This window comes from Platalea leucorodia (genome assembly GCF_965183815.1).
Source record: "Platalea leucorodia genome assembly, chromosome: 1".
Taxonomy (NCBI): Eukaryota; Metazoa; Chordata; class Aves; order Pelecaniformes; family Threskiornithidae; genus Platalea; species Platalea leucorodia.
The window spans coordinates 106964471-106980573 of NC_138823.1; the positions used below are offsets into that span (position 1 = coordinate 106964471).

At 45.1% G+C, this 16103-nt stretch overlaps 1 protein-coding gene across 1 annotated transcript; it reads left to right on the forward strand.

Moving 5' to 3' along the window:
• The first annotated feature begins 316 nt into the window (after positions 1 to 316).
• Positions 317 to 16078, forward strand: IGFBP3 (insulin like growth factor binding protein 3). The gene is made up of 4 exons (XM_082308345.1): positions 317 to 1354; positions 5103 to 5332; positions 7970 to 8089; positions 14432 to 16078. Exons 1-4 carry the CDS (start codon positions 970 to 972, stop codon positions 14555 to 14557), a joined length of 861 nt encoding a protein of 286 aa, XP_082164471.1. The 5' UTR covers positions 317 to 969; the 3' UTR covers positions 14558 to 16078.
• The last annotated feature ends 25 nt before the right edge of the window (positions 16079 to 16103 follow it).

A 16103-nucleotide genomic window follows, 5' to 3' on the forward strand; every position in this document is an offset into this window, starting at 1 on the left:
ACGGGGACAGACGGGCACACAGAGCACTTTTTTCTCGAAACAAAAGGCACGCGACGTGCCGCCCTCGCCAGAGCCGTACCCCGTACAGCTGATTTCTAAGAAGTGCCTATAAACCCCCGGCACCGCCGCGCCGCGCCCTCCCCCCCCCCCCGCACCGCCCTCCCAGCCCTCCGTGACCGAAACCTGGATCTGGCGGGGGCCGGCGCTCCCCGCCGCCCCGCGCCGCTCGTTATTCATGGCGCGGGGCGGGCCGGCGGCCGCGGCGCTATATAGGGCGGGCCGGGCGGCAGCGGGGACAGATGGGCGCAGAGTGGCGGGGAGCGGAGGCGGATGGCAGCCGGCAAAGAGAATAAAAAGAAGGGAACCTTGCTTTCTTAATTTATTTTTTTTTTTCCCCCCTCACCTCCGCTCTTTCTCCTTTCTTTTCTGAAGCGTTTTTGGACCAAGTTTTCTTCAGACCGTCTGGGCTTGGCTTTTTAATTTTAAATTTTTTTTTTTTTAGTTTTACAAGGCGTTTTATTTTTTTTTTCCTGAGTGTTGTGTGTGGCAAAAAAAAAGTTCGTGTCAAGCCAAGTGATTTCAGGCGCTCTGCAGGGAGGAGGGGGGGGAAAGAAGGAAAAAGTTGCCTTTGTTGCTAGCGAGCTCTTACTGCCTTTATGTGCCTACGGGCAGGCGGCTGAAGAGAGGGTCGGCGCGCGTGTGCCGGCAGCGCACCCCCCCGCCTCGCCGCGCTGGTTGGGGTGCGTGCGGCTGCTGACCCCTCTGCCGCAGCCCCTGGGAGGCGGCGCGGGCCGTGCTGTGCCGTGCTGCGCTGTGCTGCTCCGCTCCCCTCCGCTCCGCTCCCCTCCGCCCGCGGCGGCCGCGCTCCCGCGGGCGAGCGGCGGCGGCGCCTGCGTGCCCGCGCGGGGCTCAGCCCGCGCCGCTCCCCTGCGCGGGGGCGCCGCCCGGCGGCCCCCTCCGCCGGTTGCCATGGTGCCGCGGCCCGGCGTGCTGTGGGCAGTGGCGGCGGCGGCGCTGGCGCTGCTGGTCCGGCGGGCGGCGGCGGCGCTGGCGGGGCCGGTGGTCCGCTGCGAGCCCTGCGACGCGCGGGCGCTGCAGCAGTGCAAGCCCCTGCAGCCCGACTGCGCCGAGCGGGTGCGGGAGCCGGGCTGCGGCTGCTGCCTCACCTGCGCCCTGCGCCCGGGGCAGCCCTGCGGCATCTACACCGAGCGCTGCGGCGCCGGCCTCAGCTGCCAGCCGCGGCGGGAGGAGGCGCGGCCGCTGCAGGCGCTGCTGGAGGGCCGCGGGCTCTGCACCAACGCCACGGCGGGCGGCAAGCTGCGGGCCTTCCTCTTGCCGGGACCGCACGCTGCAGGTAAGGGGGCTGCGGCTCGGGGCGGGGGGCGAAGAAGCGTGAAGAGATCGCATGCATGCGCGCCTCTTTTCTTCTTCGCTGTCTACTTGCCTTTTTCTTTTTTTTTTTTGAAGTTACAAAGTAAGTTGCATGCAGCAGGAGGCGGGGAGGCGCGGGCAGGCTCGCTGCAGACCCGCTCCTCCGGCCAGGCCCCTCGCTCGCTGCCCGGCGCTGCCTCCCCTCCGCCGGGGGCAGCCCGCCGAGGCTGGGCCCGTTGTGGAGGAGGGGTGCCTTTGCCGCAGGAAAGGAAGGTTTACCTCTTACACCTTATTTATGTATATATTTGCTTTCTTCAACACCGATGCTAAGAAGGAGCTCCTCGCAAAGGAGGCAGAATTGCTCTTTTTTAAAAAAATGGGGAGGGGTGTGGAGGGATCGCGCGTTGCTTCTGCGGGCGCGTGGGGCTGCCAGGCTGCAGAGCCTGGACGGGGAGAGGGTGAAATCCTCGCCGTTTGTCCCCGGTGTTCCTGGAAAGCGGGTGCGAGAGAACTGGAGAGTGTGGGCTAACTCCTGCCCTGCAGCGTGGCTAAGTCAGGGGAATGCTAAGCACAGAGAGGGGGAGAAAAAGAAAAAAACAGAAAGAGAAGGAAGTTAAATATTGCCCTGGCCCGGGAAGGTGGTTATTCAGAACAAAGCATTTGCACAGCAGTATTTAAGAGGACGTTGTTTTTTTGCCTGCACTGCAAATAAATCTTTGGTCAAACGAAGCTTTCCCGTACCTCCTGCATGTCTTGTAAATGAGACGTTCACAGAGCGGGTTTTGTTTTGTTTGAAGAGGAAGGGACGGTTGGAAAAAGTTCTGTTAGCATGCACATTTGGAAACTTAAGACAGGGAAATTTGGGATTCAGATCAAGAAAGCACAGTCCCTCTGTGGAAACATTTCATTAAACTGTTTGCTAACCAACAGCAAGTATGTTAACATTTATTTAATAGAAAAGTGTGTCAAAAGGCTTTCCGCTGTTTGCATTTTTAAAAAGCCAGGAGTTTTTCTGCTAGGTTGCAGGGACTCTTTGGCTGGCCTCTCCTTAGCTGAGGAAGTGGCACCAGTGCTCCAGTTAGCTGGCTGCTATGAGAGTAGGAGATGCCTTATTATAATTATTTATGTGCTGCTCCCGAGCTGTGACGATCTGAATGAGGGCGAGATCAGAGGTACTCACTGAAGTTTTAAATCTCATTGGAACATGGAGCAGCTTCCTTCATCACATGAACTTGGGTCTGCATATTCATCCTTCACGTGAATTGGAAAAGAGGGGCGTCTCCTCCGTACTTGAGAGTGGGTGCTGTTTAATGGAGGGGTAGTGCTTCTAACAGTGACTGCTAGAGAAGGAGACAGGGGAAGACAGAGCTGCACTTTGCTGAAAATCTTTCGATTTTCAGCCTAAATAGTCAAAATGCCGAGTTCCTGTTGCTGCATTCTTGGCTGAGGGAGAGCTCTGATTTTGAACTCAGTGGGAGCCTTGATTCCGTAAAAAGTGCAAAGTAGGACCCTTACAGTTCACATTCAAGGAGTGAAGCTTGCAAACCTGGGGTGCAAGAAGGAAGAAGTACGCTGAACCTGTGTGACACGTAGTGCCTGCCTCCTCATGGGGACCGCTCCGCTTCCAGCTCGAAATCCAACACTCCCTGGTGCACACCCTCCCCAAGCAGGATCACATCATCTCTCTTACACACAGCTAGGTCCTGCATCACGTGCTACGCTTTTGGTCGTTCCTAGTTTACAGAAATTGCTAGAAATCAGTATGGGGTGGTGTATATTACACTAGCTTCTTAACAGCAACTGTAGTAGGCCACTGACTTACTTTCCAGTTCAGTTTTTTTGGGCCCTAAAGTGTTAAGCAGTAGTGTGCATGTGCAACCCTTCTAGTCTGTTTTTTAAAAGAGAGCAAGTAACTCGCATAGGAGTTTTGTTTCTGTTAACGGGGGCGTAAAGCTAACATGGCACCAAGTTTTGTGAAACTGCGTTACCAAAGTATGCTTTACAGTTTAAAATGTGGCATTACAACCGTTCCGAATTGAAGTGTAAGAAGTGCTATTGAAACGTGATGATCTATCTAAACTGAAATGACCAGCCTGGTAATTATTTAATGCGCGTTAAGAATATTTTCTACTTATTTTTGGCAGAGGAGGCAAACTAATGAACTGGACTGATTGCAGAAAACCTAGTAGGCATAGTGTTTATATTTAGGAGATTCAGGTTTATAACATTGTATTGTGTCATTTCTTGCAAACTTCATTGAGAATGTGGAAAAAAAAATACCACTGTTTAAAAACAGGACATTAAACCGCCAAAAATATGTTCAAATACCACTGAGAGTCTGAGTTAAACCCACAAAAGCCAGGAAATTTAGACTTAAGACTTAAACTTCCTTAATCCATTTGCACTGGGAGTTGGATTTTCCTGGTCAATTATGTCCATTGCCAGCGGTGGCTACACTGAAACCACCGGTACCAAGATGTTAACTGGCATCCCTCCTCCTCCTCGTGTTCCTCCCCTCTTCTGCGTATTGGCAGTGCCACTGTACTGCCTGTGTTGAAATATTTAGAGTCAATGGGCTACGTGAGCATGGGCTTTCAGGTTTAGCACTGAAGTTCTTGGCTTTTGTGGTTTTTCAGTGAGCCATCAAGTACAATTTTAATACAGATCTCCAGGATGTCCCTTGCATATCAGTTATCATCGTGCACTCCCAATATGATTTCTTTAAAAAAAAAAAAAAAAAAAGTGGCCAGCAGCCAAGGCAGCAACTACTGGGACTTTGCTACTTAGCTGACAGGAATATCCAAACTTGAAAAATTCCCTGAAGGAAATGCAGCCAGTTAGAGTTACGCTGCAGGAGTCTCCTAAGGGGGAGAAATGCAGTGTAGACAAATACCTCAGAAGGTACAGGAACACTGGGCTTATGCAGTATTTTGGAAAAATGTGCTTCTTCTGTATTTTTGTGGATGGTAGTTTAAAGAGAAAATATTTTTGAAGCTCGCAATGAAAGCAGATGCTTGTCCTTTGACACCGTTACAGAATGAATGGCATTTTTTTGTCCATGACCATTAAAATGTATTTTGTACACCTAGCAATGTTTCTAATTTTAATAGCAGAAGAATGAAAACGTGCGGGTTTTGTTTTTTTTTTTTTTGCTGTTCTGTATGTTGAATGAAATTAAGAAAAACCGTTAAAAGTAGCTAACTAGAACCATGAAGCTCAACGTGGTAGAATTTGTTGTGTTAACGCCTCTTTTTAAAAAAAAGCAAACCCAAACCTTCCTGGGGAAGACAAAGAGTCACGCTGCAGCCCATCCGTTAGCCGCGTTTAGCCCACGATGATTAAACCAGCCGTGGGCCCGCTCCGGCGGAGAGGCCGGCTCCGCGGGCTCCGCTCCGGCGGCGCAGGCCGCCCCCTCCCGCCGGCGGGCGGGGAGCCGCGGGCGGCGGCGGCGGGGAGGGAGCTGGCTTGCAGGTGCCGGGCAGCCCGTGCGGGCGGTGCGGGGGGCACCTTGCGGGGCTGCCGGCAGCGAGGGGATGCTTCGGTTAGAAACGTCGTCGCTTGGCGGCAAAGGTGCTGGTGCGTGCGGAATGCCAAGTTGCTCATCTTTCTATATATCCCTATTTTGTAAAGGGAAGTGAAGCACGTAGGCTAATCTAGCGGCTTGTTGCCCTTCCAGACGCAGCTGGCGGTTGATTAACATCGTTTCTTCACTGCATTTGTTCTTTTTGAAGGAAACTCCAGTGATTCGGAAGAAGAAGACCGGAGTAGCAGCAGCGTAGAAAATCAGGCCATCCCGAACTCTCACAGGGTGCCAGATTCCAAATCACATCCACCGCACATCAAAATAGATATCATCAGGAAAGTGGAAGCCAAAAATACGCAGCGCTATAAAGTGGAATATGATTCACAGAGCACGGATACACTGAATTTCTCTTCTGAATCCAAACAAGAGACTGAATACGTAAGTACTTTTGTAAACGGAAAGGCATTTGCCAGCATGTGAGCGTGCGTGTGTGTGTATAAATATGCATGTTGTGCATACGACGAGATAAATAAATAAACTAAATAACTAAATGGTGGTAATTGTTGTAGCCATTTAAGGCATTCTGGCTGTTTAACCAGTAAAACCATTGGATCTGCAAATGCAGACAATCAGCAGACCAAGCAGATCATGTTCAGAAAACACAGAGGCCTAATGGAAGGATGTTTACGTTGATACAAGTATGATTTTCACTAAGTTGTTTCTTAGAGATCACAAGTTCTTGTTCCCTCCTGTAATTATCGCACATTTGTGTGAGTGGACTTGGGACAGGTTTAATAGTGTCATCATTAAATTTGGTTGCAAACAGCATTATTGGGTTGCAATAATGGGTAGAAGATATTTCACATTCAGTGTAGAGGCACTGTGTTCATAGTCCACGGTGCAAATCAAGGGAGATAAACTTAGGCTGGGTTGAGGAGTAGGGTCTTGACTGATCAGTCATTGTTTGTATGACGTGCTGAACACTGCCTCCACTTGCAGTCGTCGTTTGGTGCTACTGCCTAAATGCAAAGGCTCACGGGCACGTGAGCTGCTGTTGCTTTCTACTGGCTGTGCCCAGGGGATTTGCAGGGCAGCCAGAGTATGGTCAATGTGAGAGGAGAACAATTCCTCTTCCCGGACGTCCTGGCTGATAACCTGCTGGTTATCCTTGTGCCTGTGCCAGGTGGCCTAAAAACTATGTCTGGACATACTTTGGCATTTCATCAGGACGGTTGTGGTGAAACCAGACATGGCTTCCCACCTGTGAGAAAAGGTTTTGAAACCTGTATGAGGTGGAAAGTTGTGTCTGAAGAGAGCGTGGCCTCCAAGTTAACACAGCAAGGGTGGTGAAGCTGCGTGTTGAGTTTGCCACTGATGTCCAGCCGTCTAGTAAAAACACTTCAGTATCTGCCTTCCAAGCGTGTCCTCCTCCCAAAAACATGAAGTAAACTGTCTACAGTAAAAGAATCAACTTTGATAGCGCTGAGGAAATATGGTCCTGGTCTTAACTAGGATGAACATTTCACTTACACGGTGGTTGGGCCCCATGAGCAAAGGCGCACTGACGTACCAAGGCTGCTGGTGTCTCTAAGAACCAGAACTAAGTCCATCGGGGACAGGTGCCTTTGTCAGCAAATGTCCTTCTAGCTGTGTCTGCATGTTAGCCCTTGATATTGATCTCTCTGACTTTGGAAGCCTGCTTCAAAATAATAATTAAAAAAAAGCTGTTGATCTTTTTGTAGGCCTAACTCGGGACCAAATCTTTGAACGTGTGTGATCTGCAGTCAGCATGTCTGAGTGGTTTCTTTTTTTTAAGGAACTGCCAATCAGAGCAGCAATTTAAAGCACCTGTTTAGAGCTTGTGAGATTGATACTGAAAGAAAACATACGAAAGCAGCAAGGAAGGTCTTTGCTAACCAAAAAAAGCAATTTTAAACTCTGTTAGAACTGTGCAGTCTGTATGCTTTCAGACACTCACATGAAAGGCACTTTACATGAGCAAACTATTAATATTACCACTTGAAAGTATAAATGTCATTACTTCACTAATTAAAAATTGCACCAAATGAGTCTTTGTGTTGATACAGCAACTTAAACATTTTAAACCCTTGCAAGCATGGAAAGGATTTTTTTCGGGTCTCTGCTGAAGAAGTGAGCTGGTGGACCAAGTCAGTAATGTGCCCAGACAGGAGTGTAGCTAAGCACAGAGTTTGTAGGCTGCAACTTTTGAATCCCAATCCCACTGCTGACACTGACTGCCTTCTTGGCCTCTGGCAAAATGTGAACTCCTCTGCTCCTGGTTTACTGACTGCAAAGTGGGGCTCATAACACTTTACTCCCTACCCTGAAGGACTGCAGTGAGAAATAATTAGTTGGCGTTTGAGACATACTCTTAAAAGTGCTTCTGGAAGTTCTTTTTGGCTCATTGTCCTAGAGCTAATCCTCACTACATTGTCATCAGTCTTTTGCAGGTGGAGAAAGTGAGGCAAAAAGTGACATACTTACCTAATGAGAATGTTGTGTGCACCCATTCCTTTGCATGGCTGCATCCATTTGGTCCAGTTGAAATTGGGAGTTGTTGTCCAAAGTTGCAGTATTTTTATATATACGTATACATTATGCCAACCTACTTGTTTTCAATTAAATCCATTTCATTTAAGCTTTTAAATGTGGCAGAATCACAAAAATCAAACGGCATTAGGCAAGATCTACCAAGTGGTGTATTTCCAGTTGCCTACCTTCTTCTTTTCCCACTTGGTGCAAGGCCAGCTTTTCCAAACCTAAGTTATGTTATATATGATTGATTTACATCCTGGTTAAACCTTCCTTTATGTATATGTGGCTGTGATTTCAACTGGAAATGCCAGTCTGTGCCTCAGCATAGTGTAGGGCCTTCAGTGCTTAGAAATCAGTTTATCCTGAATGAAGCGGAAAGTCAGACTTTGATCTGTGATTTCATGGATTTGTTTGGGTTAGTGCTTCTTGCCCTTTAAAGATTTATTAACTCTTGTGTGAAAGACAGCATTTGGGAATGAACTTTCATCTGTGTTTTCTAAAACATGCTTGTTTTAACAGGGTCCCTGTCGTAGAGAAATGGAAGACACTTTAAACCACCTAAAGATCCTGAATGTCTTGAGTCCCAGGGGTTTTCATATTCCAAATTGTGACAAGAAGGGGTTCTACAAGAAAAAGCAAGTAAGTACAGAGTCTTGATCGTTTCAATGAATGCACTTCACCTGTTCTGCATCTTTGCTGCAGGATCTTGCCAGCAAGGTGCACTATGTATCATTTTACAGAGGAACTAGTTCATTTCCAGTTTTAGGACTTGATCTGATAGTGCTGAATCTTGTCAACTGGGGACAGTGTTTTTATTTTCTGTTGGTCATGACAACAGATTCATTTGAGAAACTTCATACCTAATCACACATGGATTGGCTGGTGTCCTAGATACTAATGCCCTTTGGTTTAAAAAAAGCAGTGCCTCTGTAATAACCCACAGAGTTAAATGTTGCAGTCACCATATGACTGCAATAGATCAATGCTCTGAATTGTAAATAGCTGCTTGAGAGTTCCTAGAAGAACTGCACTGGATCATATTACAAAAAGCAACTTGAGAAAGGCATATATCTGTCCTTTATGTGCTACACAGATCACTTCCAAAATCCAGGTCATGTTATCGTGAAAGTGATACATCTAGTAGTTACTCTGCAGCAAGGATGGCTTCTCAGCCCTCTTTGGTTCTGAGGTTGTGACCTTTCTTGACAAATGCAGACCTAAACTGCAGGTTATTTATGCTTCAGTTGTGTCGGGTTGAGCTACGGCAGCATTCTCCATTCAGTGCTGCCCTTGAAGCTCATTTAGGAACTTGGGGAAGTGCAAGACGTGCCAGGTTCTTTGCTTAGTGTGCACATCCCATCTAATGCCAGTGTGTAGTCAGTGACCTGCCTGCAAATGTTTTTCTTGGTATAATTCCAAAATTTCCTGAATTCAGAAGTTTCTTTAAGGTTTTCCTCAAGGCAAACCCTCTGTAAGGACAGATTTTGTTTGTGGACCATCTTGTCTCTCCCGTTTGGGTTTACATGAGTCAGCCTCTCTATCTCTGGTAACCAAAGGAGAGGCTGACTCTGTGTTACTAGCTAATGCAGTTCATTGGTTGGAAGTGAGAGGCCAGCCTCCAAGCAGGCAACCTTATTTTAGCAATGGTATCTCTCCATTTTTTGGCTTCCAGCTTTCTTAGAAACAGTCTTTCCCTTTCGGATATTCCCTGGAGCTCTGCGTTAAGCTGGCAGTGTCAGGTGGGGTGTTGCGATAGGGGTGAGGTTTCCAGCCTTCCCCTCTGCCATCAGCCCAGCATTGACTGTGCTGTTTGACCTTTGGTGCGTGCTGCTGAGCTTGTCTACGCTCCCCAGCTTTTCCCAAGCAGGTGGTGGCAACTCCCAAGCAGGGACAGAGTTTCTTTTTCTCTGGAGTTTTGAGAAGCCCATGTCATTCATGTCCTGCTGTGTGTAAACGGGCAGAGACCAACATTCACATCTCGGTCTGCATTTGTTCAGAAAATACATCGGACTGCTATGTGGAATGAGGCTAGGACGGTTTTGTGCCTGCGCCATGAAAGCATTTGCTTAGCTACTCTAGAACAGTGCATCATTTAACTGCGTTCAAGGCACACAAGCTTACTGTAGCCCTTTTCCTTCTCTAGGTATCATAGAAGAACAGAGACTGGTATTTACTTTGTTCAGTAGATCTTCCTTTCATCTGTCCTCAGACTCTGAGGTTTTTGCTTTGTCAGCAAAAAGGTGGAGGTTTGCACGCAGTCTCTGGCATGTAGTAAATCAGATCCACAGTCAGCATGTGTTAAAGTGCCTTACTTTAAAGGATGACTGTACTTTAAAGTGCAGTCACAGTTCTGCCACTGCGGTGGAAAAAAAGGAAACATGGAGGGAAAAAAATAGGAAAGATAATGCACTTACCTAGTCTTTGTTCCTAGAAGTTGACTTAGGAGAATAAGGTGTTGATACAGAGCAAAGACACGCTTCTGCCCTCTGTGTAGTGTCCGTGCTGCTTGGAGACTTTCAAACTGCTTTAGGAAAGGTTCCTGCGCTATGTCCAACAGCCTGTCTGGTTAGCAAACACAGAGGATGAAGGGGCACTTTCATACCTGGCCAGCCTTGTCAAGCACCGTGCCAATTCACACAGGTCCAGTAGTTTCAATGGTAGTTTGAAACAACTTGGGATCTTGTAGGAGATGCCCACAAATGGAGCCTGTGTGAGTAAATATTCTACATGAAATGCAGTTGGACCTGTAAATGAACCTCAGTCAACCCTGGGAACAGGCCTTCACAGGTAGGGCTTACAGAGGCAGGCTGCTTCTCACACAAACAAAATACAAACAAAAAATAATGTATTTGAGTTGCCCTTGTAGAATTAACTAGGAAAAAACCAGCAGTTTGAGAAGTGAGCGAGTCCTGTCCAGACTGAATTCACTGTCCGCAAGGCAATGCGACAACTATGTTTTCTTTTTGGAGCATCAACATGGAGGTCTGATATTTTAGGCACCATGAGCAGGTGTCTAATCTCATTAAAACAATGCTAGGCTATTTTATTAATTTCCTTCATTGCTATTATTAGCAGCATTCAATCTGTAATTCAATTATATTCTGTTGTGACAACAAAATTCAGAATAATAGGTTAGGAAATAGATAGTAAATCCATCAAAAAATGAGTGTGAGCTAGGCATTTTTAAATCTGGAAACAGCTGCCAAAACCGCTGCCTAGGATGATAATGTAGATAGGTGTGTGATGCTAGGAATCTGATAAATTATGATCACCCTGGAAACCATTAAAACTCATTCAGGAGACACTTCACATATTAGTATATTCTGCCTTCCTGGTCAGCTGCTCTTCCAGTCAAATTGAAAGCAGTTATTTTTAGAGACATTTGCGGATATCTAGAAATTGACTTTTCAGGAACTATATAGAAATTGACTGTTTCAGAAACGGGGTGATTTGCATATGTGAAACAATTCTAAGAACATAAATTTATCTGTCAGGGTATAACATGAAAAATATTTCACACCTTGTGTTTATATATAAACTTTTTTAAAATCAGACCTATTAAAATTTAGAATTCTTTGTCTTAATAAATCACACATGTAAAGGTGTACTATTCAACTGTGGTGTATAGGTATATTTATGTGGAATAGGTTGATACAGGCACGTTTCTGCCTCAAGCATGGAAAAAAAGGTTTTGATGAAATTAGAATTATTATATGGGGCAATTACTAGAATTGCCCCATATTTGTATACTGGAGCCAGATACTCACCTAAATATGAGCTGGCATCGTTCCACTGAAAACAGAGCTGGGCTTGGCGGGAGCCAAAACGGCCTGAGGTATATGTCAGTGCTGTCTGCAGTCTGTTCCAGGAGACCACAGTTGTAGGTCCACAGAGACCTCTGGGCTGACCAGGAATTCAATGGGATACCATATGCTTTGCTGTGCCCCACGAATGCCTCTGCGGCGTTTCTTTGTGGAAGGGAGAGGGGCAGGTGGCATGGAAGCTGGCAGCTGGTGTTTCTATCAGAAGTAATTACTGGCTCCACCGCTTGGGCAGTTTTCCAGCTTTTTGGACTTCGGAAGATATACAGAAGAGCTGGGCAGAGCCTTGAAATGTATGTGGAGTACAAAATTCAAAAGAGCGGATATTTATGTATACATTTTTTCCATATGAACTGTCTACCACTTCTGTAGGGAATGCAAGCTAGCTGCTTCAGGATAAAAGCATCACTTTTGAATCAGAAATGCTTTACTATTGACAGCATGCCTGAGCAGGTAGTACAAAATCGCAGATTGGAAAAGGTAAATCGTTTCCTCACAGAGCATTACTTCAGCTGTAGAATGATCTAAGGGTTTCATTTTCCAAATGGGTTGTCTAGAAGAAATAAAAAAACATTAGTAGTAGGGAAGGTGTTCCTGCAGACTAACTTCATGTTGTAGATAATTCCAAAAATTGATTATACAACTGTAAAAAGCAATCAGAACTTCAACAACATGAGATAACTTTAAGTGATGATTTGTTTTGAGAGTGATGCAAGCCTATGAATCAGCGAGAGTTGTGTAACATACTTCATATAGTACTTCTAAAAGGGGAGGCTGTGTTACTATTATTAGCAGAAGTGTAGTTTCATTGCTGGAGCACCAGGCTGGCGGCCAGAAGCCCTGTGCTCTAATTTGGGCTCCATCTGTGCCTGCTCTCTTGGGAAAAACAGCTCAAGAACTGCTGCCTCAGTTTCCTTTTCTGTAAAATTTAAATTGTGCAAAGGCTATTGTTTATGAATTCCTCAGTTTTGAGCATGAAGAATTTAAGTAACTAAATGTTAATAACACTTAAGCTAGAGTCCAGTCCAGTTGCCACCAAAACTGAAGGAAAATTTCCAGTTGACGTTGGTGGACTTTGAGCAGCCATTCACGGAAATCCTGGAGAATACATGCAAGCCCTAGTGAGGCTTTTGAGACAATAAACATAAGTTGTAAAACTTATGTTTGAAGATTTAGTACAGAAAACCAACTGGACAGGTAACTAGAACTCAAATGCAGCTAACCATGTAGTTTAGCAAATTATTAATGTAGCTGTTCTCTCAGTAGGTTTGAACTTCTTCACCTTCTCCTAAAATAAGCTGATATGTACTTTAAGCTTGATCGTGTCATCCTGCTGCTGTCCATTTGCATAGGGCTAATGCAGAAGGACTGCAAATTCAGAGACGAGAAGGCATTGTATTATTTCTGCATTGGGATTGTTACTCAAAAATATATCACAAGGGTAGATTAATTTGCAGTTACGGTGATTAACATTACCTCATTTACTCTAAAATAAAATAAACAAGATGGAAACTTGTTCAGAAATTTGTGTCCAATGTGTGATCTGCTCCCATCTCTCTTTCACAAGTTCCTAGTGAAGACTGTCTACCCTACTCCATGCTGCCATGAATTACTTGGCTCAGGGGCCCGTGTGCTGGTGCAGGGTGTCCCAGGGGTGACTCATATTCACAGTTCTGTCCAAAATACCACCCTTTCGCCTGAGGTCCTAAACTAGATGTCGAAAGGGTCAGGCGCTTTGGGCAGCATGTGAAGCCCAACACTTACTTGATGTTTCCTTGCATACCTGCATATGGAAAAGACACTTAGCTTTGTGAGCCACTGCCATACCCATGTGGGAGATGGGGACACACCTATTGGACTCTGGAGAACAAGCAGTGGAGAGGTAGTGGCAAAGTTCACCTGACTTGTATCAGCGTCAACCTCTGAAATACTTGAATTGCTGTGAGTGTGATCTCAGACACAGCATTTGCTCTGCTTGCAGGATAGCCTTTGCAGTGTTGAGGGCTGCAAGTGGCTTCAGTCTAGCCAATCTTCCTTCATGTTGGTGATGAAACAAATGAAATCTCAGTCTTTGAAAAGCTAGGTATACTTGTGTCACTGCCTCCTTTGTAAGTCTGTCCTGACTAAACCGCCACCTCTGCTAGCATTTGCAGTGAATCCACTATCACCAAATCTCAAAACTTGAGCTGACATGGAGGCTATCTCTTGGCCGTGAGGTTGACCACGGCAAACCTAGTGAGATAATCTGTGTCCTGGAGATACAAGTCTTTCGAGTGGGTGAAAAACTTGCAGGGTCCCAGAGGTTCACAGAGTGTAACTGTGTCCAGGGTTGCATGCGGAATGCAACCTGCAGCGTGTCATCTCCTTTAGTCTAGTTTTTACCATTCTTGGTTCCTTGGGGAGAGCATTACGTACTTAGGACCTACTAGACTTTATAATGCATTTTTACTGCATTACTATTTGTGAAGAAGTTCAGTGTCATTGCCTGTCTAGTGGTAGTTTCAGGTTGGTCAGCATTGCTGGCAAATTCCACCAGGCCAACTTCTAAAGCTGACATAGGTTATAGACTAGTACATAAGCAACCACAGACTAGTATATAAGCAACCTTATTTATAGGAAAATATACATGTAAAGTTCTAGTACACCTAGCAGTTGTTGAAGTGGTAACTCCATTACAAAAGGATTATGTATCTGTTAATAAATGTCAACTACAGTATTGAAGTTCCTTCAACAAACAGATGCAAGCCAAGGGTGTTTATTGCTGCAATGGCTGTCTTTGCCAGCCCTGTGCCTTAGCACAGAACAAATCTGTTAACTTTCTTTTCCAAAGATGGGTCCCAGTCATCAGCCTGTACTGTTACAAGTAGTCCCGGTATTCAAAGGGGGCAACTGCGCTGCCTGATATAATACGGAGTAGTTTATGAGGCTGTTTTCTGGTAGTTCTTAGAGCAGTTTTATTATGGATTAAAGGGGTTGATGGGCAGAGCAGGTAAGCTTTTATTGTGATACTTTGTAGTGGTAATAAAAATTCTGTTTGATTCTGTCAGACATGGCCAGGATATGGAAGTGCAGCCGTCAAATGAGCAGGAATCCCTGCTATATAACACTAAGAGCGGAGAAAACAAAAATAATGCTAACTGGGTCCTTTATTATGTTTCAGTGTCGCCCATCCAAAGGCCGAAAGAGAGGTTACTGCTGGTGTGTGGATAAATACGGACAGCCGCTTCCTGGATATGATGGGAAGGGAAAAGGAGATGTCCACTGCTATAACTTGGAAAGCAAATGAGGGCTGGGTGCCAGCTCTTCTGGCATCTGTGCGTGGCCGCTGGACCTCGCAGAGACCTTGGAGGGGCTGGGCAAACACTGTGGACTGTGTTGCACGTTGAGTAACGAGCTCTGCCTCCCGCGGCGGATGGAGCATCGCAGCCTCTGCAGATGCTGCTGCACCCCGCCACCGACATGCGTCGGGCTTCCTATAGGACGTGTAGGGAGCTCTGAATTCCCACGTAAACCTGCACTATTGATACCCAGAGAGAGAAAAACAAAAGGCACTTCAGAATGGATTCAGGGAATCTCCACTGACTTTTTAAAGAACGGCCTGTGACCAATTTGATCCCGAAAGATACTGCTTTTTTTATTTTAAAGAATTTATAGATTGTAAGCTTGTAAAAGTATTAAAGAAACAAAACAAAGCAAAAAACCCACAAGGATTTAAAGGTTAAGCTTTTTTTACAGGTCTGACGGGGAACTTATTTTCACGGGTAAAAAGTTTTATAGAAATCTCAAAGAACTTTTTAAAGAAACGTATTTCTAAAATAAAGACATGGCTATTTTTTCTGTAAAATATATGATGAATATTCTGTTAGCCTGTATTTAATATAATTGTTTTTTAATAAACTTTATTTAAATGTAACATGTGAATACCAAATACTACACAATAATTCTAGTTTATACTTCTGTATGCAAAGAGGAAGTAAGGGTATGGAATGATTTACAAATATGTATAGATCCATATGCATACACACTGACCTATTCTAGCTAATAGAAATGAACTTGTGGAGCGAAGGAAGTGTTTCCAGAAGAGATTAAGTTTTATTTGAAGTAACTACAAATACCAAGATAATCTTTTTTTAATTATTTTATTTTATTGGTTTTTCTAATGTACCCATCACTGAATTATGCCACTGGAAAGGATAACAGTTGCACTGAAGCTCTCGGTAAAGCATTCTTCTGTCTGTCCTTCGCTTCAGTTTGTGCAACAGGGCTTACATTTCCTCTGTTTCCTGCTCACACTATTTCAGAATATTCATGGACAAAAAATTGCCGTTAAAGTACCACCCTTTCTATTTGCTTATTTATTTTGAAAAGCTGTATCTATTCTGTGTTGTCTTGGTACACTCTACCAAAGCACATATTCTGTATGAGGAACTCCTGTTTAAAACAACACTGACAAGATGGGGGGGGTATCGTGGACCCGGGTGTTGAGACCCTCGCGCTTCATTTATGCTACACAATTGTTGCTTGCTTTGACTTTGGTAGAAATGATTTGCCTGTATCTAAGCATAGAATAAGAACCATTGCGTTTAAATATTTAAACCAACTGTCTGCCATGATGTTATATGTCCTTTTAATTGGAAGAGAAGTGATTTGGTTTTGTTCTGGTATGTGATGCTTTCACATAAGGAAGACTTTGGCAACATTTTTTTTTTGAGGCTGATTGATTGTTTACTGAACTTCATGACAAATTCTGTATGACAATGAAATCTGGATAAGGAAAGGTGGCCTGTGAAATGTAACATCTCTCTGGAAAGTAATGCCATATTTTGTATATG

Bases quoted from the DNA above. Each gene is read 5' to 3' on its own strand.
- IGFBP3 (XM_082308345.1), top strand. From the start codon at position 970: ATGGTGCCGCGGCCCGGCGTGCTGTGGGCAGTGGCGGCGGCGGCGCTG. The intron at 1,355-5,102 runs GTAAGGGGGCTG...TTCTTTTTGAAG, and splicing joins GCCGGGACCGCACGCTGCAG to GAAACTCCAGTGATTCGGAA. The intron at 5,333-7,969 runs GTAAGTACTTTT...TTGTTTTAACAG, and splicing joins CCAAACAAGAGACTGAATAC to GGTCCCTGTCGTAGAGAAAT.